This window comes from Rana temporaria, chromosome 12 (genome assembly GCF_905171775.1).
Source record: "Rana temporaria chromosome 12, aRanTem1.1, whole genome shotgun sequence".
In the NCBI taxonomy this organism is placed as follows: Eukaryota; Metazoa; Chordata; class Amphibia; order Anura; family Ranidae; genus Rana; species Rana temporaria.
The window spans coordinates 102503187-102526627 of record NC_053500.1 but is presented as its reverse complement, the minus strand read 5'-3'; the positions used below and the strand labels follow the sequence as shown (position 1 = coordinate 102526627).

Sequence of the window (23441 nt, the reverse complement as noted above, 5' to 3'; positions counted from 1 at the left end):
AAGATACTACAAACACCTGGTGTTAGCACCTCAATTTTCCCAGCACCATGGTTGTTATGGTGTCACGGTGATTGAAGCGCATTATTTCTATTATTACATTGTCATATAAAATGAAATAGTTCAACTCGCCATAATTCAGAATCAGTGGGAGTCTTTATGTCCCTGTCCCCAGCCAGCGGAGTGCTTCCTTACATCTCTGGTGTCCCTGTCCCCAGCCAGCGGAGTGCTTCCTTACATCTCGGGTATCACTGTCCCCAGCCAGCGGAGTGCTTCCTTACATCTCAGGTGTCCCTGTCCCCAGCCAGCGGAGTGCTTCCTTCCATCTCTGGTGTCCCTGTCCCCAGCCAGCGGAGTGCTTCCTTACATCTCTGGTGTCCCTGTCCCCAGCCAGCGGAGTGCTTCCTTACATCTCAGGTGTCCCTGTCCCCAGCCAGCGGAGTGCTTCCTTACATCTCAGGTATCACTGTCCCCAGCCAGCGGAGTGCTTCCTTACATCTCAGGTGTCCACAGCGGAGTGCTTCCTTACATCTCAGGTGTCAATGTCCCCAGCCAGCGGAGTGCTTCCTTGCATCTCTGGTGTCCCTGTCCCCAGCCAGCGGAGTGCTTCCTTACATCTCTGGTGTCCCTGTCCCCAGCCAGCGGAGTGCTTCCTTACATCTCAGGTGTCCCTGTCCCCAGCCAGCGGAGTGCTTCCTTACATCTCAGGTATCACTGTCCCCAGCCAGCGGAGTGCTTCCTTACATCTCAGGTGTCCACAGCGGAGTGCTTCCTTACATCTCAGGTGTCAATGTCCCCAGCCAGCGGAGTGCTTCCTTGCATCTCGGGTATCACTGTCCCCATCCAGCAGAGTGCTTCCTTACATCTCAGGTATCACTGTCCCCAGCCAGCGGAGTGCTTCCTTACATCTCAGGTCCAGCGGTATGGCCAAGTGGTATGGTCAAGGTATGGCAGCCAGTCAGGTGTCACCGTCCCCAGCCAGCGGAGTGCTTCCTTACATTTCAGGTGTCCCCAGCAGAGTGCTTCCTTATATCTTGGGTGTTCCCCCCCCTTCCCCGGAGCCCTTCTATAGCTCAGCAGCGGTGTATCCGCCACCATAACTGAAGGCTGAGGTGAGGGGGAACAAATTAGAGGCGGAGCCGGCCATCTATAATAGAAACTGAGCTGTGGCACCGCCCACCCGCCACCCCTTTCCACAACAGGTCACAGATGACAGACAGACTGGAGGCGGGGGTGGGTGGCGCCGCAGCTCTATTTCAGCATGCTCCCTTCTCGTTTATAACTGGTCTGGTCTTCAGGAAAATGGCGGCTGGCAGAGAGATTATCATTGTCGGCCGCAGACCTCCAGCGGCGGCGCCGGTCGGCGAAAAATTGTGAAAAAAAGATTGTATCTATGGGCAACTATGACCGTCAATGGGCTCCTCTCGGATGTGGGCCCCATAGCGCCCGCGTGGGCTGCTATGGCGGTAGTTCGGCCACTGTCAACATCCTTGGACAGCTCTTTGGTCTTGGCCATGGTGGCGAGATTGAAATCTGATTGATTGCTTCTGTGGACAGGTGTCTTTTATCCACTTGTTACCCAGGCTAATTCTGACATTTCTCTCATATGTGTAAAAATTATAATATTTTTTTTTTGTTAGAAAATTACACAGAACCCCAATATATATAATATAATATATATATTTTTAACACAGACCCTAGAGAATAAAACGGTGGGCTTGCAATTTTTTATCTTGCACGGTACTTGTGCAGCAGTTTTTTAAACGCGTATTTTAAAAAAGAAACCGCCCATTTTTTTTTTTTTTTTGCATAATGCGAAAGATTGTTACGCCAAGTAAATGTATACCTAACATGTCTTGTGGAAAGGCGCCAAACTTCGGTACTTAAAAATCCCGATAGGCGACGCTTTTATATATATTTTTTTTTTTTTTTTTTTTACAGGTTACATGTTTTGAGTTACAAAGGAGGTCTAGTACTAGAATTATTTCTCTCATTCGCGGTGATACCTCACGTGTGGTTTTAACGCTGTTTACATATGTAGATGTGGCTGACGTATGCGTTCATGTCTGCGAGCGAGCACCTGGGGACACGGTGCTTTAAAAAAAATGTTTTATGTAACTTTCATTTTTCTAGTTTGACGCTTTCTTTCTCGTGTGTGTGTGTGTGTTTTTGTTTTTAACTTTTTTTATCACTTTTTTATTCCTATTACAAGAAATGTAAACATCCCTTGTAATAGGAATATGGCAACACAGGTCCTCTTGACAGTGAGATCTGGAGTCCCCAGATCTCACATCTAGGCTGGTAAGCCTGAAATGCAACCATATTGAATTCCCAGCTGAGGCGGCTGCATTTTTTCAAATGCAGAGGCTGGGTGTGACATCATACCACCGTGCCCGGCCTCCGTACGATCATAGAGACTTTAGGACCATCTGGCCCACCAGAAATCTCTGTGGGCAACCGACGCCATCGGATACCTTCTCCGGCTCACGGATCGCACGGGTGAGTCGGTAGAAGCACCGTAGGGGGGGGGGGGGTGGAAGATGTTATTTTGTTTCTCACTGTTAAAAATAAACCTACCATTAAAAGTATATACTTATTTCTTTGTCAGTGGGCAAACGTACAAAATCAGCAGGGGATCTAATTTTTTTTTTTTTTTTTTTTTTTCTCTCACTGTACTAACATTCTATTTTTAAAGGACAATGTTTATTAATCTAATATGCTGGTCTATATGGTTGAATCTCCATCCGTTCTATAATCTCTTTTAAGCTCCATGCGTTGTCTGCGGGACTGAAAGCCTTTACTACATGGGTTGCCAGTGCGGGAATTGAGGAATGCAGAATGGCATGTGGAGGGCATGGATACTCGCGATGCAGTGGAATCCCTGACATTTATGTCACGTTTACCCCAGCCTGCACCTATGAGGGGGAGAACACTGTGATGATGCTGCAGACAGCCAGGTACTGAATGAATAATAGATTTTATTTTTGTTTTAAAGGTATTTTATTAGAAACAGAAGTGGAAGATCATCCAATACAGGGATTTTATTGAGCCAAGTATAAAAGCCTATTGAGAGAGCTGTCATAAGAGAAATATAAATGTTTAATTTACCGACCTTTTCCTTCTGAAATGCTAGCTGCTTCGCCTTAATGCTGACCATCTTGCTTCAATATTTTTAAGCCACTTACCTGGAACAAGTTTGTAGATAAGAATATTAAAGCTGAATTCAGGGGTGCATCATGAAATCAGTGGGCTCATTTGCAAGATAAAAAAGTCAGCCCTAGGCAGTGATAAAAAAAAAAAAAGTACTGCGATGTGGCATAATGTGGGCCTGGCTTAAATTGTGCTAAATATTGGATGTGGCTTAAATGGGGTGTGGTTTAATAGAGTCTGAGATTACTTATACAGGGTAGAATGTGGTATGCGGTAGTGGACAGTGTAGGTACGGCAGGGGATTTTATTTTATTTTATTACTTTACCATTTTAATTGCTCACCTCTGGAACGGCGTGAAACACTGCATTCTAGTGTGAACATGACGCAAACGTATTTGTTTTCTGTGTCTGTCATTGCAGTTACCTGCTTTTATCCATGAGGAAAAACACAGGTACCTGCACATAGTGTGTAAATTGGCCCTTAAAGTGGTTGTAACCCTTGCATATACCCAGGGAAGTGACTGGCCTCAGGTGATAAACAGAGATGAAACAAATCCTCCTACATCAGATTATACATGTTTATCTGCGATCATCCCTTTTCTTAATCAGTTTAAAGTCCAGAATTTATAAAGCTTGTCTGAGCTGTCCTAAAAGGGGGTGGAGAGCTGAATTTACACACTGCAAAGCTCAGTGAGGACCACTCTGACAGCTGATTGGAGAGAAGGGATACACCCCACTTCACACAGCACACAGGAATAGAGTTGAGGCTATCAATCGGCAGAGCTCCCTCTGTCACCATTTCTTGTTGGTGTCAGTAAAACTTGTGAGAAGTGATTCATGCTAATAGCAGAGGAACATAGTAGCAGACAGAAATGACACTTAATGCTCTGGATTGAGACAACTGCACAGCATAGAAGTATAAGCTTTGTTCAAATTTCATGTCTGACGTTTACAACCACTTTAATGAAGGTGTACAAGTGTCCTACATTTATTTTTATTTTTTTCCTTGATGCATTTTTATTTTTTTGTGCTTAAAGCGGTGGTTCCCCCTTAAAAACAACTTTTTTTTATTCCACTGCTCCCCCACATTCCATCACGATTAATGCTCTTAATATTTTTTTCCTGCTGTACATACCTGGGTACAGCATTTTCACCCGTCCATCCGGGTTGCGAGTCCCGCGGGAGTGGGCGTTCCTCACAGGCTGTTGATTGACGTTTTGCCCAAAAACGAGCTCTCCCCCCGTCGAGTAAGCCGCGTCACGATTGGTGAAAGGAGCCGAATGGCGATGCGCATGCGCAGTATAGCGCCGACTCGCCGTTCGGCTCCTTTCGCCAACCGTGACGCGGCTTACGCGACGGGGGGAGAGCTCGTTTTTGGGGAAAACGTCAATCAACAGCCTGTGAGGAACGCCCACTCCCGCGGGACTCGCAACCCGGATGCACGGGTGAAGATGCTGTACCCAGGTATGTACAGCAGGAAAAAAATATTAAGAGCATTAATCGTGATGGAATGTGGGGGGGGCAGTGGAATAAAAAAATGTTGTTTTTAAGGGGGAACCACCGCTTTAATGCATGTAAACCAGAATTGGTTTCTTTCTAATTTGGTTACATTCTGTGTCCTGCATATTGGAATTGATTTTGTTCTTGGTATCTTTCATTTTACTTCAACCAGTATGGTATGCATTATTACCCCGTTTTCTTTCTGGGCAGGTTCCTGTTTAAGAGTTATACTGCAGCCATATCGGGAGAACGTCTTGGTGGGATGTTGTCATATCTGAACGATGTATCCTCTCAGCATGTACAGCCTCAGCCTTTGGCTGGTCGGTCTCAAATCAACATCAATGATTTGCTCAGTCTGGTGGAGGCCTATAAACAGCGGGCAGCTTGGTAAGGACAAGTGCATAGAAAGCTGAAGTTATCTTGGCTGCTTTGGTTACCCTTGTGGCATATGGTAACAGTCTTCTAGTCACACCAGAGCTTCTCTTTTTGTTCTCAGTCAAATGCAGCTTGAAGTAGGTTAATTTATCTTGAAACATCAAATGCAGCTCATATTACCTGTGATTTCCCAATGTGATGGTCCCTGGGAGACTGGGGGGTTTGGCCCCAAGAGAAGAGAAAAGAAAAGAGGGAGGCGGAAGAGCCTTTGTTGCTGAAAAAATGTGATTTAATTCAAATCAATTGAAAACAACAAAAAAAATGACTTGCATCTCTTGAGGCTGAGGATGCCTTCAGACACAAGACCTTCTGTTAGCACACCTGGTAAATAACCTATCCACACAAAGGATTAAAATGGTCGTTGTCGGTGCCAGTTAAGTCCCAGCCCTGAATCCTAAGCAAGGTTCTCAAACTACTGTAGGTGTGTTAGGAGAGGTCTAGAAAAACCTATCCCTGATCTGAACAGCACAAGTGCAAGGTATTGTACGTCTAAGGATAGGTCGGAGACCCCTGATTTAATGAACCTTTAAAAAGCAACTTGATGTTCATTAATCGGATGATTCCGACACATCCTTGGACATTCGATAACCGGTTCTTCTGCCGATTGGATCACCAACTGGTTTTTCTACAGTTATGCAAGTCCATCTAGCTCAACCAAGAAAAGGGTGGATTTTTTTTTTTTTTTTTTTTAACACAATCTTATACCGACAGTTGATCCAGATGAAGGCAAAAAAAAAAAAAACAGCAAAGGTTGATCACACACGGGTTGAACTGAATAAACTATTGTCTTTATTCAACCCTGCTTACTATGAAACTATGATCCAATTTGCTCCAGTAAGGGAAAGAAAAAAAAAATCCTTCCCCTGATCCCCCAAAAGGCAATGTGAATATTCTCTGGATCAACTTTACCTATAAATATTAGTGTCCAGATTAATTATATATATATATATATATATATATATATATATATATATATATATATATATATATATATATATATATATATATATATATATATATATATAATTTTTTTTCCACATATACTTTTTATTGCACTCCAGTAAAGGGCATAACCCAATCATTACAGCAATGACATAAAAAATAAAAGTAAATTGAGACTGTAATCGCATATCTCCAATTATAGTCAACTTATCTACAGAGGACATAGTCACAGTGAACATCAATAGAGAGTTCACAGTTGACTTGCTCAGTAGTAACCTTTATCCCAGTTGTAATAACAGAAAGAGAGAAGAAAGGGGGGTAGAGTAGGAAGAAACGGAATAGAGTGGGGGGGGGGGGACAAGAAAGTATGGGGAGAGACGACGATGATTCAGGGCAACAGGGATAAGTAGCTACCCATATCTTTAAGCTACCTATGTTCAGACAGTACTGAACAAGAAGCGAAGCACGCGCAAAACACTTTCCCCGACTTGTTCATTCCCCAACTTAGTTGGGGTAGGCGGTACACTTTGGTGGAGGTGGGTGAGCCACGCCCCCGTGACCTTTGACCTCTGGGAACCCACCTTCTGACCCTTGACCTCTGGGGGAGGTCCTTGTTCTAATTCCTGAGTCCTAGCCTTATTTTTCAATGGGGAAACCCTAACTCTAACTCTAACCCTAACACAGTAAACATGTTCCAGAAACTCCAGGTCTTTGTGTATTTCTCACGTTTATGTTGCGCTGTGAGAATTAGATCTTCCATTCTATTTATCTCCTCCACTTTTTGCAGCCAGTCCATGGTGGTTGGTGGGAATTGTTTCCAGTTTAGTGGAATGCAGGACTAGGCGGCATTCAACAAGTGCTGCACAATATTTGATACATGTGACAGGAAAAATTACAGATCATTGGGTATCTTATATTCTGTGAATTTCTGGGTGATGGTGCGAAGATCCACCCAAAAAATTGTCGGGTTAGGGCAGGACCAAAATCCTTGCAAAAGTATTAATTTTTCGTTTTTTGTTGCCTCACAATCTTAAATTAACATGGATTGTTTGAGGATTTGCATCATTTAATTTACAGAACACTCCCACAACTTTGAATATGTGTTTTTTTTTTTTTTGTGAAGCAAATAACAAATAGGACAAAATAACAGAAACGGTCAATGTGCATAACTATTCACCCCCCTAAAGTCAATACTTTGTACAGCCACCTTTTTACAGCAATCACAGCTCCAAGTCACTTTGGATAAGTCTCTATTAGCTTGCCACATCTTACCACTGGGATGTTTGCCCATTCCTCCTTGCAAAACAGTTCCAGGTCCTTTTAAGTTGGATGGTCTGCACTTGTGAACAGCAATATTTAAGTCTTACCACAGATTTTCTATTGGTCGTCCTAGCCTCAAATCACACACAGAGTAGTACAGGTTTTGCTCAAGAATTTCCCTGTATTTAGCACCATTCATCTTTCCCTCAACTCTGACCAGTTTCCCAGTCCCGACTGCTGAAAAACATCCCCACAGCATGATTCTGCCACCACCATGTTTCAATGTGGGGCGTTCTTTGAGTGATGTGATGTGTTGGGTTTGCGCCGGACATAGCATTTTCTTTGACCAAAAAGTTCAATTTTAGTCTCATCATTAGTCCTCCAACGAGGCTTTTTCTTTGCAAATAAAGATTTTTCTCATATGTAGTATAATAGCAGAAAAAAGGAAGAGTATATAGCATAATTCCGTTTATGAAAATATTTATGTAAAACACCGTATTCCACTCACTTTGTACAAAATAAAAGTCAGCCCAAAAAAACAGAAGTACGGCGCCACATGCGTGTCACTGGCCAGATCTGACGTTGCCACCCAGGGCAATTTCGGTTGGTTGGTGGTGTCCGTTACGGCCGGTGACACGCAAGTAGTGGTGGCGTACTTCTGGTTTCTGTTTTTTATGCTTGCTTTATTTTGTACAGTGAGTGGAATAATCTGTTTTACATTACTATTTTATTTATGTTATTTACAACACTTGGCACTACAGCACTCTTATTATGGTGGAATCCTAATATAATATTTCATATAAGGGAACTACCTACGGTGTCAATTTAATTTGTATTCAATCTGGCAGGTCCTTGAACTACATAGTTGTTGGTAAATCTAAAGGTGATTATACAGTCAGATTGCAACGTGTATTAAGCTTTAAAGACCACTTTGTCTTTCTTGCCAACGTACATTTTTCATGGACAATGGATAAACAAAGTGGTCATTGTTGAATGCAGAGGTGTCTTGAGCTCACACTAGACTCAAAAATAGTCTTGCTAACAAATTTTAATGTGTGAACAGACATGGTTTAAGGCATGTGGTCAGCAGGGTTTGTCAGATTTCTATGCTTTAATATATGATGGGTGATAGAAAAAAAATATATATAATGTTTGGGGGTTTTAAGTAATTTTCTAGCAAAAAAAACTGTTTTAGTCTTGTAAATGCCAAATCTGAAAAACCCCCAAGGTCCTTAAGTGGTTAAAAAAAACGATGGTGTGTGGGCAACGTCGTTTTAATGAGGAAGTTGGAAAAACAACGTTTTTCTCTTTCGTTCATAGACGGACACAGCCTTCATTGACCTTAGGGTTATGCTTCTTCCTACCAGGAGATTTAGGCAGAATTCTACAGCACTTAAGGTGTTAAAAACTTTCCTTCATGCCGCTCCTCCCAGGGGGCGTGGCTCCCCCAGGCATAACCCCCACTCTGCTCTAGCAGCTTCAGTTTGTTTCTGCCTAACCGACAGGAGAGTCAGGCTCTCTCTGGAGTCCTGGACTCTGGAGTTTTTCTTGCAATTTTCTTGCGATTTTTCTTGCGATTTTTCTCGCTTTTTATTATTTTGTTCCTGCATTTTTGAATCCTGCGATTCTTCTATCAACAGCCGACTGGGTGACAGGCTGGGTCCTCGACCCTTGTAGTCCCCCCAGGTTCGGCCTTCGAGCGTGTGCCGGCCCTCAGCTCAGCTTTGGGACGTCCACGACAGGCCCCTTTGCTCCAGGGGCGGCCGGGGAACTTCGGTTCTAGGGCACACATATGACCGGTCTTTATGGCCTTGTCACAGTGTGTCTGGCCGACAGCCATGCCGTTTAGCGGACGTTGGTTCTGTCTGGGATACCTCCAGCCGGTAGTCGCAGGACAGGTAAGTAGTGACCCTTGCTCAGGTAAGTGGTCTGGCTGGAATTTTCCCTGGGGAGGTCGACTGAGGGTTCGCCCTGCTTTCCTCTCTCCCTTATTCCTCTCCTTCCTTCCCTTTTGGGTAGCGGCTGTGAGGGGGGTTTTTTCTGGGGTCTCTTTATTATCACCGGGGCCTGTGTGTTAGCTGGGGCTGTGTGTGTTCACTGCAGGGGGCTGTAGTGTTCTCTGCGGGACTTGTGTGCTGTTTTACTATGCTGCTGTGGCTGCTGGCTGTCTGTTTTAAAAAAAAAAAAAAAAAAATTTTTTTGAAAAGTGCGCCACGGCCGCCATTTTGCCGTAGTCGCGCCTTGTATATCTCGGCGGCCATTTTCTTGTGGTCCTTGGCAGTTTTTTTGCATTACGGCGGCCATCTTTAATTTTCGATTGTCCTCGTGTGGCCGTTTTAGCGCTCGGAGAGACCGCGAATCTCTCCGTGGGGACTGTCAGCAGCGCAGCCGGCTTCTCAGCACATCATCAGGCTCCTCTCAGCGCGATGCACCAGGCGGGGTGGTGAGTTCCCTGGGGGCCCTCATGCTCAGAATAGAGCTAGAACAGCCGGGAGGTGACCGTGGGTGGTTCTCTGCTTAGCAGTTTGGGTAACTCGGTGGTGGGATGCCCTGGAGCCTGTACTAGGTACTATCCTCCCCACTAAGGCCTGAGTTAACCCTTGATGCCCCTCCCCCTTCCACTTCTGTTGAGGGAGTGTTATTTCTGAAGCAGCTAGTGCCTGGTTGGGGGGTAAAAAAGCGCCCCCTCCCTGAGCCTGCTTCGGGGGATGCCGCTGACATTATACTATGCCCGGCTATTGCGTCTGGTTCTGTGGTGTCAGTGGATGCGGGCTATAGAAACCCACGCGACCAAGGAATTTGTTGGAGCTCTTATTTTCTGCGGTTAGAGCTTATAGCTCAGTAACTAGACGGTTTGTGGTTTTGGCGGAGGTACCAGTTGTACCGGTCCCTTTTGGGTTCCGCAAAAAAGCAGCGCACTGCAACTGTGTTCCTTATTTGGACTTTTTATGTTACACCGCAGTGTGTATATATATATATATATATATATATATATTTTTTTGCAGTCCCTGAATGCTTTGCGACCCCTTTGTAAGTAGGTGGGTCTCTCCTCCTGTGGACCCTACAGTGTCCGGATGGAGCAAAGCCGCCACGTTGCCCGTGGAAGGGGCTCCTGCCTGTGGGTACCCCGCTGAGACCGGTCTTGACTCGGTCTCTGGTGTCACAGACTCTGACTAGAGGGCTGTAGCTCCTGCTGCAGGAGCTGGGGGCACAAGATGCTGCTGAGCCCTGTAAGGACCTAGCTGAACGTTTGGTTCGGGGTCTGTAGTTCGTCTGTGAGTCGGTCCTGGATGCGCTTCCCTTGCTTTCCAGGGCCTCCGCCTGTGTGGGGGTGTTTGCGCCGCCTCGTGTGGCTTACATGCTGGTCTTCGGACCGATCCTCAAAGGGTCCTTGGTGGACTCACCCCTTTAGGGGTGGGCGGCTTTTTGGGCCTCCCGGGTTGGCACCCCTAGGGATGCCACGGGTGGTAAGAGTACGCTGCTTCCTCTGCTAGGAAGGGCAAGGAGCCTCGCTGTCGGCGAGGGCCCTCCTCTCCCGAGCAGTTCGTGCGCCCAGCACGGGGGGTATTCTGCAGGGTGCTAAGGCCCCCGCTGCGGGGCTGTGACGCGCCTGGCACCACGTGCCTTATGGGCCTGCGGACGGTATTGCTTCCGCATGTAGGTCTGCCCCCGCCCGTGTCGGGTGGTGGGCTGGCTTTGTGATTTTGCGGCTCGGTTGAGGCCTCTTCTTTCCGACCGTTGGCTTTGCGAGGTTTTCTCGTGGTGCAAGATAGATTTTCTCTCTTGGCTGCCTAACAGATTTTTTCCTCCGTCCTCTGGCTTCCTCCGGTTCGCTGGTTGGTTCTGTCCAGGATCTTCGGATCGGGGGAGTGATGGTGCCAGTTCCCTCAATGGAACGGTCTCAGGGGTAATACTCCAATCTGTTGGTAATCCCCATGGTGGACGGGGTCCGTCCAATCCTGGGCCTCAGGGCCCTCGTTTGTTTTTTTGTGAAGTACAAAATTTCAGGATGGGAATTTTTTTCTGGCGTCCTTGGATGTCATGAACGCATACCTGCATGTTCCCATATGCTCTAAGCACCAGAGATTCTGGGCTTTGCGGTCAGGGAGGACTTTTTTCTTTTTGTGGCCCTCCCGCTCGACTTGGTGTCGACACCACAGGTTTTTACCGGGGTGCTCGTCCCGATACTGGCCCGGCTGTGTCAGCGGGGGTTTATCGTGGGGTGTCTGGGCGACATTCTCCTACGAGCTTCTGAGAACTCTGCATTTGTGGAGCCGTGTCTATCACGTGTCAGACTCTCCAGGAAGTTTGGCTGGCTTCTGTTTTGTCCAGAAGTCAGTGTTGGTCCCGTCTGGGACTGGAATTCCTGGGACTAGTCCTGGATTCCGCCGGGGCGGGAGTTTTGTTCTCCTAACGGAAAAATTTAAGACTCTGCAATCTGCTGGGCAGCAGTTGTCGACCTAGTGGTGGTCATCTCCGCGATTCTGCTTGAGGGTTCTGGATCTGACGGTGGCCTCTTTCGAGGCGGTTCCGTATGCCCAATTCCACGCCAGGGTGCTACTGGAGGACCTGTTGTCACGTGGGGACTAGCTTCCGTCATCTCTGGATTACCAGGTTCGGATGAGTCATCTAGTCCCTGGTGTGGTGGCTGATGTTTTCCGGTGCTTCGGGCCGGGAAGTCGTTTCGGCCAAGCCACTGGACAGTGGTCGCGACGGATGCCAGCCTCTCCGGTTGTGGGAGGGGTTTTTGGGGCACCCAGTCAGCCCTGGGGTGCTGGACTCAGGTGGCGACCCACCTACCAATCATTGTTCTGAATCGAGCTTTGCCTTGCCTGGGGGTCCCTGGATCTACAGGGCCGACCATTCGGGACCCTGTCCGTCAACGCTGTGGCGTACGTTGACCTTCAGGGAGGCACACAGAGCTCTGTTGCAGCGACGAGGGTCGCGCACATACTTTGGTGGGCCGAAGGGTCCGTTCCGGCTCTATTGGCCGTGTACATTCCGGGAGTACGGAATTGGCAAGCCGACGCCTAAGTCGGATTGTGCTTGACCACGGAGAGTGGTCTCTCCACCCGTAGGGGTTTTTCAGTATATGTGCCGAAAGTGGGGCACTCCAGGCGTGGTCCTTCTAGTGTCCCGCCTCAACCGGAAGGTGCCATGTTTTTTGGCCAGGTCACGGGACCCGTGGGCTGACGCGTCAGGCGCGTTGGTGGCTCCTTGGGGTCGCTATCGCCTGCTTTACACCTTCCCTCCTCGGTAGCTTCTTCCTCGCCTGCTGCGCAGAGTGGAAGCCGAGGGTATTTATCAATTCGGATTGCCCCAGATTGGCCGCGTCGCTCCTGGTACGCGGACCTGGTGCGTCTGGTGGCTAACGCCCCCTAGCATTTTCCCCTGGGGGTTGATCTTCTGTTACAGGGTCCGATCTTCCACCCTGTTTTTACAGCCACTGGCTTAGCGACGTGGCTGTTGAGAGCCTGGGGCTGAAGGCCCGAGGCCTATTGGGCTCGGTGGTCTCGACCGTGCTGCCGGCACGGTAGTCTACCTCACGTAGGATTTACATCATACGTGGAGGGCCTGCATCTCTGGTGAGGAGATGAAATGGCACCCTAGTACGTACGTACGTACGTACGTACGTACGTACGTGGTATCCAGGATTCTGCTGTTTTTTTTTTGTTTTTTTTACAGCAGGGAGTGGATCAGGCTCTCGCCTTACGTACAGTTGGGATTCAGTTTTCTGCTCTGGCTGTTACTTTCAATGAGCCTTGGCGTCTCACTCCTTGGTGCGTACGTCTGTTCTGGGGGTCTGGCATATGGCCCCTCCACTACCCCCATGGGACTTGTATTTAGTCCTTTTGGTTCTTCTGGATGCTCCCTTTGTGGACATTCGGGAGGTTTTTTGTTGACTGTCACGAGACGGGAGCAGGTTTAGCTCAAGTGCTAGAGTACCTGCCCTTCAGGCATTTGACTCTGGGTTCTAGCCCAGGAAGGTCTGCGTTGTCACGTGGCCGTGGCTCGTCGTGGGCATTTCCACTGTGATTTTTTCTGGTAGCAATTACCTCGATCAGACTAGTGTTTGTCTGAACTGGAGGCCTTGTCTTGCATGGCTCCCTGCTTGGTCATCCATAAGGATGAGGTGGTGCTGCGGCGCAGCCGTCTTTTCTCCCCAAGGTGGTTTCGGCTTTTCACGTTGGTGTGGACATTGTTCTTCCATCCTTATGTCCTTGGCCGAAATGGAGGGAGGTGGCCACTTTTACATCCTCTGGATGTGATTCGGGCCCTACGTATGTACTTATCTGCTACGATTCCGTTCCGGAAGTCGGTCTCACTGTTCGTGTCGCTGGCTGGTTCTACCAGGGGGCCTGGTAGTCTCGTCGGCCACCTTTTTCCGGGGTGGATCCGACGGATTGTGCTTCAGGCCTATGCCCTGAAGGGGCAGGCGCCTCCCTTTTGGGTTACGGCGCATTCGACCAGGGCGATCGGGGCCTCTTGGGCTTTCTGACATCATGCCTCTGTGTTACAGGGGTGTATGGCAGCGACCTGGTCGTCGTTCCACACTTTTTCTAAGTCTTAAAGGTGCATGTGAGTGCATCTTCTGATGCCTCCTTCGGCCGCAGGGTGTTACAGGCGGCAGTTTACGGTTGGAGTTCCTCCGTTGAGTAACTCCGGTTTTGTTTGGGGTGTAACCTGTTTTTGCTGTGTTATTTTCCCACCCCTCAAATTTTTTTTTGACACTGCTTGGGGACGTCCCTAAGGTCAATGAAGGCTGTGTCCGTCTATGAACGAAAGAGAAAAAAGGATTTTTGTACTCGCCGTAAAATCCATTTCTCTGAGTTCATAGACGGACACAGCACCCACCCCTCCTTGGTTTGTACTGCTTGTTACGAACTGAAGCTGATAGAGCAGAGTGGGGGTTATGCCTGGGGGAGCCACGCCCCCTGGGAGGAGCGGCATGAAGGAAAGTTTTTAACACCTTAAGTGCTGTAGAATTCTGCCTAAATCTCCTGGTAGGAAGAAGCATAACCCTAAGGTCAATGAAGGCTGTGTCCGTCTATGAACTCAGAGAAATGGATTTTACGGTGAGTACAAAAATCCTTTTTTTTCTACATGCTGAAAAACGTTTTTTTTCATGCCGAAAAATGATCGTGTGTACGCGGCGTTAGGAATGTAAGAGCTTGCTTGCTCCCTTCTGCTCCTCATATACTTATTGGCCCCTTGCTGTAATTAAATTTTTCACTGGCCAGTAGGAATGTTTAGGAGGCAGGAGAGGGCATGCAAGCTCTGTCACTATAAGGAAGGGCCAGAGCTTTGTCCGTTCAAAAAGGTTTTTGGACATACAGCAAGCAATTACAACAGGTATGTGCCTACCCTGTAATTTTTTGTGCCACACTTGTGCCTAATACAGTAGTTTTCCTTTATTATTATTATTCAGGATTTGTATAGCACCATCAGTATGTACAGCACTTTACAATATGAAGGGAGACCATACAGCAACAATAATATTCAATATAAGTGAGTTAGGAGGGCCCTTCTCCTAGGAGCTTACAATCTAATATATTTAAATGCAGTAATACAATGCTTCAATGTTTTTAATTCACTTCTTCTTCTTCTTCTTTTTTTTTTTTTTTTCTTCCCCTTACCTCCAGGCTTGTTGTAGGTGCATCTAGAAGTGTCCAGGCTGATTTGAAGCGTGGAAAACGTAAAGAGGATGCATGGAACAAAAACTCTGTAGATCTGGTCCGGGCATCTCAGGTAAGACTATGTTAAATCTGAACGCTTAACACCCTTTTATGTCTTTTTTTTTTTTTTTTTTTAATAGCCATCTTCATCCTTCATATTTCTGTTTTAGAGTGGGCAGACAGGTTAAATATCCTTTCCAGTTAGTCAAAAAACTAATTTAGGCACCTACCATTTGTTTCGTGTTGCATCAGACATAACTGATGGGCCTAGGGGGAGGCAAGTGGACTACATCAAGCAATGCTAGGTGACATGGCAAAACTCCTACAGAGAGCTCAAGGCAAGGTTTGCATACTCAACATGCCTGGGGTTCAGAGGATCCTGAATAGGTTGCATTTATCTCAGACCTCTAGGCCTCTTGTGGTGCCTTCAGTTTGGAACTAGTAAATTCTTATATTTCTTCTTTTAGTGACCGGTTCCCTTATGAATCTTCTAACAGCTTGAATCAGTTTCTAATATTTTGGAGGGCCTATTCACACCACAGTGTGCCTTTACTGTGCTCTTAACAAATGTGCACTGATTTTAACGCAAAATGCCTTGTTCTTGTGTTGGGACTGCGTTGAACAACTCTGCCCAAAATGCTGATGTGAAGGTTACCTTATAGCATTTTTGAATGTGTCTAATTAGCTTTTACAATTTCCAAGAAACAATATTTTTTTACCTTTTTTCCTAATCGGCTTTTATTGTTGACCCCCACAGCATTCTTCCATGTCCTAATCTGAGGGTGGGCAGGTTCCCCATCTGTAGGCTACATTCCAGAAGGCTATGCTTTCTGTGTGCCGAAATCCTATTGGCTGCAGCTGCAATAGGCAGTCAATCGGCAATCTGGGCAGATGTGTGACAGGTAAACTGACTACCAAAAATACAGGCATGCCGTGCATCCTGTACGTCCGAACAGCAAGGAACGTAAACTGAGCATGCAGGTGCGCGTCTGTTGCAATTGCTTTGCAGGGTCAATTTCCTACAAGAAAAAAGTTGGACAGGCGGGATTGCCGGGTATTTATGATGAATACAGTCCATGAACCAGTAGAAGACTACTGTTTGAAAGGTGCACATCTAGAAAAAAGTTAGGCTAGCGTTAATGCACCGCTGCCCAAGCAGTGGAAGTAGTAACTAATCTTCAAAGATCATAACAAAAACTCTAAAGCTTAGAAACACCTTTTGTGTTTTTAAGGCTACGGTAAACAAAGTGTGCGTTGTGTTTATGGCAGCCCATTCACTCGAAAGGGCTCCCTAGTGCACAAAAACTCACCAAAAGAAGCAGCACACTAAGAAAGTAACAGGTTTCAGTGCCTCTGTTGTAAGTTCTTAAGATCAGTTTATCCACATTACCTAGGTCAGTGTTTCCCAACTCCAGTCCTCAAGGCACACCAACAGGTCATGTTTTCAGGCTTTCCATTATTTTGCACAGGTGATTTGATCAGTTTCACTGCCTTGGTAATTACCACAGCCGTTTCATCTGAGGGAAATCCTGAAAACATGACCTGTTGGTGTGCCTTGAGGACTGGAGTTGGGAAACACTGACCTAGGTGACCGATAGCTTGTTTTTTATTGCCTTATCAGAATCGGTAAAACTTTAGTGTTCATTGTCTGGACACAGGTTAACTTTAAGAACTTCAGTGCTGATAACTCTGCATTTGAGTTCCCAGATTTGATAAAATGATTGCTATAGTTATGAAGGAACCAGCACACACTGGGCCAGATTCAGGTAGCTATGCTATAAGTTACGGCGGCGCAGCAACTTACAGGAGCAAGTGCAGTATTCACAAAGCCCTTGCTCCGTAAGTCGCGGCGTAGCGTAATCGGGGCCGGCGTAAGCACGCGTAATTCAAATGGGGAGGGGGGGGGCGTGTTTTATGGTAATATGTGATGACCTGACGTGATTTACGAACGGTACGTGTACATATCCCAGTGTGCATTGCTTCCAAGTACGGCGTAACGATGTATTGGTTTCGACGTGAACGTAAATTACGTCCAGCCCTATTTGCGAACGACTTACGTAAACAACGTAAATAATTCAAATTTCGAAGCGGGAACGACGTCCATACTTAACATTGGCTGCGCCCCCTAATAGCAGGTGCAGCCTTACGCCGAAAAAGCCTTAATGCAGACGACGTAAAAAACTAACGCCGGGCGCACGTACGTTTGTGAATTGGCGTATCTAGGAAATTAGCATATTCTACGCCGACAACAACGCAAGCGCCCCTAGCTGCCAAAGTTATATTGCACACAATTCTACGCCGCGGCAATCAAGTTACGTCGGTGGAGGAAGCCTATTTTTTCAGCATAACTGCCTATGTGAATCTGCGTAACGATACGCGGGCGCGGAATTCAAATTACGGCGGCGTATGTGAATCTACCCCACTGTTGGCATTTTTAATTATTATGGATGAGTTTACTGCTTCCTTAGAAGCAGAAATGGGACATAAGGGTTGGCAGAATAAGAGACACTTATGTTGGGCAGGTCTTTCTGCTGGACCCCCATAAGGTGCATCAAGCCAGGAAATGATTCTGCCCACCATATTTCATAATTAAAATCTCCCCTTTGGTTGGACTGGTCTGTCAAATTTATAAAACACATACCCTGTTTTTGGAAGTTGTTGATACCACTGCACGTGATTTTTATCTTTTAGGCTCACAGCCATTATGTGGTTGTCAAAATCTTTGTGGATAAGCTATCTGAGATCCTGGATGCTTCTTCCCATCAAATACTGAGCTCCCTCTGCCTCCTCTATGCTCTGTATGGAATCAGCAAAAACACAGGAGACTTTATTCAGGTTTGTGTATAGCAATTGTATTAAAGTGATACTAAAGTATATTTTTCTTTCTTTAAAAATAATATGTTATACTTTCCTGCACTGTTAAACGGTTTTGCACAGAGCAGCCCAGATCTTCCTCTTCTCGGGTCCCACTTCGGTGCTCCTGGCCCCTTCCTCCTGTTGAGTGCCCCCACAGCAAGAAGCTTGCTATGGGGGCATCCGAGCTGCGCCGCCCCATCTCTCCCCTAATGGCTATCTGACTTTGACAGCAGCGGGAGCACTGCTGCTGTGTCTCAGCCAATCAGGAGGGAGTGTCCTGGGCGGCCGAGGCACTTGTGCACATCGCTGGATAGAGATGGTGCTCAGGTAAGTATTAGGGGGGGAGGCTGAGGGAGGCTGCTGCACACAGAAGGTTTTTTATCTAGATGCATTAAGATAAAAAAAATGCCTTTACAACCACTTTAATGCTATAACATTTTTATTACAAAGGTGATTTCAGCTTTACTAATTGATGCATTGTGTTTAATACTAAATGTAAGTATTTTAAACATCTGATTCCTGTTATTTTTTTTATATGGCGTAAATAATTAGTTTTAACTTCTGTTCATGATTTAACATCTATAACAATTTTCATATTTTAAAATGAGATAATGTAGCTAGAAATAGGAATATCTTGTATCTTTCTATCCCAGGTTTCTTGTAAAGGAAATTATAATCCAAGTGCAATCGCTGTAGATCCGAGGGGGACGTGCAAGGAAAATAAAAAAACTTAATTTTAGCTTGCACATGAATGGATGATGAAATCAGCAATTTCCCCTCATTTCAGCTCTACCCCTCAGATTTACAGCGACTGCACTTCCATGTGCACTTTCAGTGCAATTTCAAGTGCACTTGTAGTGCAAAGTGGATTTGCCTTTCGTAAATAACCCCCATTGTTTTTCAAGATATTAATCGTGAAATGCAGAGCACTTTGATAAAGCTAGTTTCTCTGGTAGATGTGTACACTTCAACAAAATGTTGCAGATTGCTAGGAAAAATACACTTAAAGGGGAACACAAAAAATGGCATAGGGGTCTATTTCTATTTCTCTGCAAGTGAAACTAAATGTCCTGTATTTTAGGAGATTAATGCGCTTATCCTCAGCTCCATCTAATGGTCAAAATGCGGTATACCGTGCTTCCCCGAAAATAAGACCTTCCCTGAAAATAAGACCTAGCGTTATTTTCCAGGACAGTTGCAATATAAACCCTGAAAATAATCCCCATTTTAAAATGTTTGTAACATTCTATAATCCACTCTATTACAGTAACATAATGTACAATGTGTGTGTTTCTGTAATATAATTACAAGGAAGAGAGCTCCGGTGGGTCACAGAAGTGCAGAACGGCACTATAACGAAGGTATTTGGCACAATTGTATTACAGAAATGCACACATTGTACATGATATGCTACTGTAATAGAGTGGATTATAGGATTTTACAAGCATTTTAACTCGGATCACACTGGGGATTCCTGGCAGGGAGGGAGAGGGGGAGAGAAGACGGCACATTAAATGTTAAGACCTACCCCGAAAATAAGCTCTACTGTGTCTTTTGTTGCCAAAATTAATATAAGACCTGGGCTTATTTTCGGGGAAACTTGGTAGTTTTTGCATTGAGGTATCTCAGAAAATCAAACCGCATTTTTGCCACTAGATGAAGCTAACAATACAGGCATTAATCTCTTGCATTTGTGCAATGAATGTTTTATAAATGGTCCCCTTAGGTTGCATTCACACCTTAGCGTAGCGTCCTTTTTGAGCATTTTTCCGGGGTTTTCATGCACTACTTTCTTGGTTTCTTTCTTCTTCTTGCTTTGCCATTTTTTTTATTAGCCAATAGAGAAAACTATCATCTGCTGCATAGTTTTGCTAGGTATTTCAGCTTTTTTAGCTTTTCTATTGGCTTTTTTTTATATATATATTTATATATATATTTTTTTTTTTTTTATTATTATTTTCGTTGAGAAAAGGGGTTAGGGTTCAGGTTAGGATTAGGGGTTGGTGTTTTTTGTTTTTGTTTGTTTTGTGGTTTTATTTTTTTAGGGTGTTTTAAATGAATAAATAAATGAAAAATAAATACATTATAAGTAATGATAATTAATTAACCCCCAAAAACGCACAACTGGCATGTTTCCATTAATTTCCATGGGAATTAAAAACGCGCCAAGAACGCTCAAATCTGCCCGATTTGAGCTACAAAAAAAGCTCAAACTTTTTTGAGCTTCAGGTGTTTGGCTTCAGGCGACTTGGAGTGGAGATGTGAACCATCTCCATGAAAAATATTTTATATTTTTATATATATTTTACACATATACACACAGTTGCAATAAAAAGTATGTGAACCCTTTTGGAATGATATGGATTTCTGCACAAATCTATATATATAAAACTCAGTGTGTGTATGTATGTATGTTCCAGCATCACGTCCAAACGGCTAAAGATATTAACATGAAACTTGGCACACATGTTACTTATATGTCAGCAACAAACATAGGATAGGTGATTTAACCCTTACCCACCCCCATTTGCCATGGTCGGGGTTTTTCTTTAAAGTCCCATTCAACTCTATGGGAAATACATGTTACTTCATAACTTCCAAACGGCTGTAGATATTTCGATAACACTTGGTCACATGTTACTTATATGTCCACTTAAACTATAGGATAGTTAATTTATCCCTTAACTACCCCCATTTGTGAGGGTCGGGGTTTTTGTTTAAAGTCCCATGCAAATCAATGGGAAATGTATGTTCCCACATAACTTCTGTACGCCTGGAGATATTTCAATAATACCTGGTACACATATTACTTATATGCCAAATAAAAATATATGACAGTTAAATTAACCCTTACCTACCTTACCTAGACTAATGACATTTCCAAGAGCTAATTGGAGTGAGGTGTCACACACCAGTTCTGGGTTTGCTTTTCACAAGAAGCATTACCTGATGTGAATGATGCCTCGCACAAAAGAGCTCTCAGAAGACCTACAATTAAGAATTGTTGACTTGCATAAAGCTGGAAAGGGTTATACAAGTATCTCCAAAAGCCTTGCTCTTCATCAGTCCATGGTAAGACAAATTGTCTATAAATTGAGGAGTGGCCGTCCTATAAAGATGACTGTAAGAGCACAGCGCAGACTGCTCAATGAGGTGAAGAAGAATCCTAGAGTGTCGGCTAAAGACTTACAAAAGTCTCTGGCATATGCTAACATCCCTGTTAGCGAATCTACGATACGTAAAACACTAAACAAGAATGGATTTCATGGGTATATGGAAGGCTGGAAGACTATGGCACATGAAAGGCTGGAATGCTATGGCACATGGAAGGCTATGGCTAATGGGAGGCTGAGAGGCTTCCAGGATACCACAAAGGAAGCCACTTCTGTCCAAAAAAAACATTGCTGCACGTTTACAGTTTGCACAAGAGCACCTGGATGTACCACAGCAGTACTGGCAAAATATTCTTTGGACAGATGAAACCAAAGTTGAGTTGTTTGGAAGAAACGCACAACACTATGTGTGGAGAAAAAGAGGCACAGCACACCAACATCAAAACATCATCCCAACTGTGAAGTATGGTGGTGGGGGGCATAATGGTCTGGGGCTGCTTTGCTGTGTCAGAGCCTGGACGGATTGCTATCATCAAAGGAAAAATGAATTCCCAAGTTTATCAAGACATTTTGCAGGAGAACTTAAGGCCATCTGTCCACCAGCTGAAGCTCAACAGAATATGGGTGTTGCAACAGGACAACGACCCAAAGTGTAGAAGCTGTGGCGTAACAACCGGGGGGCAGGGGGTGTGTCTGCCCCGGGCGCTGAGCTGAGGGGGGGGCGCCGGCGACCGGCAGCTCTGCTGCATTTATAGTGAGCGGCTCTTCCACTGAGCGCACAGCCGCCCCCCCCGCCGGTACCTCCCAGCGGCCGGCACGGGTACGCCTGGAAGGATGCAGGGGATGCCCTGTTTGGACGCCTACAGTCTGGCGGCGCCTACAGGGACTCCCGCTCAGCCAAGTAAGTGTCGCTGGGACGTGATGCCGGCCCGGGTGGGGGAGAATGGTTTAGCAGAGTGTGCGCTGGGGAAGACCTGGGGCAGGCTGCCTGTCCCAGCGCACAATCTGCCTCTGCTACAGGCTGAGGCTGGGACTCCGCTCAGCTGGGGAGACTAGGGAGGGAGCAGCCGGAGCCGGAAAGTCCATGTGCCCACTGCCCAGCATTTTACTTTAGGATGGCTTTGGTGGACTACAAGGCCCAGCATTTTACTTTAGGAGGCATTGGTGGCCTACAAGGCCCAGATGCTGGGCCTTGTAGTTCACCAATGCCTCCTATAGTAAAATGCTGGGCCTTGTAGTCCACCAGTGCCTCCTATAGTAAAATGCTGGGACCCATAATTTTACTATAGGAGGCTTTGGTGGACTACAAGGCCCAGCATTTTACTATAGGAGGCTTTGGTGGACTACAATGCCCAGCATTTTACTATAGGAGGCTTTGGTGGACTACAAGGACCAGCATTTTACTTTAGGAGGCATTGGTGGACTACAAGGCCCAGCATTTTACTTTGAGGCATTGGTGGCCTACAAGGCCCAGCTGCTGGGCCTTGTAGTCCACCAATGCCTCCTATAGGAAAATGCTGGGCCTTGTAGTCCACCAATGCCTCCTAAAGTAAAATGCTGGGCCTTGTAGTCCACCAATGCCTCTATAGTAAAATGCACCAATGCTGTAGTGGTCAGTCTGTGTATTGTGTAGTGGTCAGTGGGTAGTTTGTGTAGCGGTCACTGTGTGTATTGTGTAGCGGTCAGTGTGTATTGTGTAGCAGTCTGTGGGGAATCGGGTAGGCCAGTGTGTAGTGTAGTGGTTGATCAGGTGGGTTAGTGTAAGGGTCAGTATAGGAATAAGATAGGTCAGTGTATAGTGTAGTGGTCAGTATAGGAATCAGGCAGGTCAGTACTATTGTAGGAAAGGAATGTACTCGGGGCGTGCGAAAAGTCAGCGGATTAGGGGGGCGCAAATTACTTACCTTGCCCCGGGTGCTGACAACCCACGCTACGCCACTGCGTAGAAGTAAATCAACAACAGAATGGCTTAAACAGAAGAAAATACGCCTTCTGGAGTGGCCCAGTCAGAGTCCTTACCTCAACCCGATTTGAGATGCTGTGGCATGACCTCAAGAAAGCGATTCACACCAGACATCCCAAGAATATTGCTGAACTGAAACAGTTCTGTAAAGAGGAATGGTCAAGAATTACTCCTGACCGTTGTGCACGTCTGATCTGCAGGAAACGTTTGGTTGAAGTTATTGCTGACAAAGGAGGTTCAACCAGTTATTAAATCCAAGGGTTCACATACTTTTTCCACGTGCACTGTGAATGTTTACATGGTGTGTTCAATAAAAACATGGTAACATTTAATTCTTTGTTTTGTTATTAGTTTAAGCAGACTGTGATTGTCTATTGTTGTGACTTAGATGAAGATCAGATCACATTTTATGACCAATTTGTGCAGAAATCCATATCATTCAAAAAGGGTTCACATACTTTTTATTGCAACTGTATATATAAAAAAATTCTCCTTCAGCATTTTGGAGCTTCGAGCTTCAAGCTGCAAAACGCTGAGGTGTGACTGGGG

At 45.6% G+C, this 23441-nt stretch overlaps 1 protein-coding gene across 2 annotated transcripts in view; it reads left to right on the top strand.

Annotated features, from left to right (window-relative positions):
- Nucleotides 1-23441, top strand: part of ACOX1 (acyl-CoA oxidase 1) — a 61810-nt gene that overhangs the window by 35865 nt on the left and 2504 nt on the right. For both annotated transcript variants that reach the window (XM_040329976.1, XM_040329975.1), the window contains exons 9-12: nucleotides 2764-2954; nucleotides 4858-5034; nucleotides 14928-15033; nucleotides 17652-17795. In XM_040329976.1, coding sequence (XP_040185910.1) covers nucleotides 2764-2954; nucleotides 4858-5034; nucleotides 14928-15033; nucleotides 17652-17795 — 618 coding nt within the window. The remainder of the gene's footprint in view (nucleotides 1-2763; nucleotides 2955-4857; nucleotides 5035-14927; nucleotides 15034-17651; nucleotides 17796-23441) is intronic.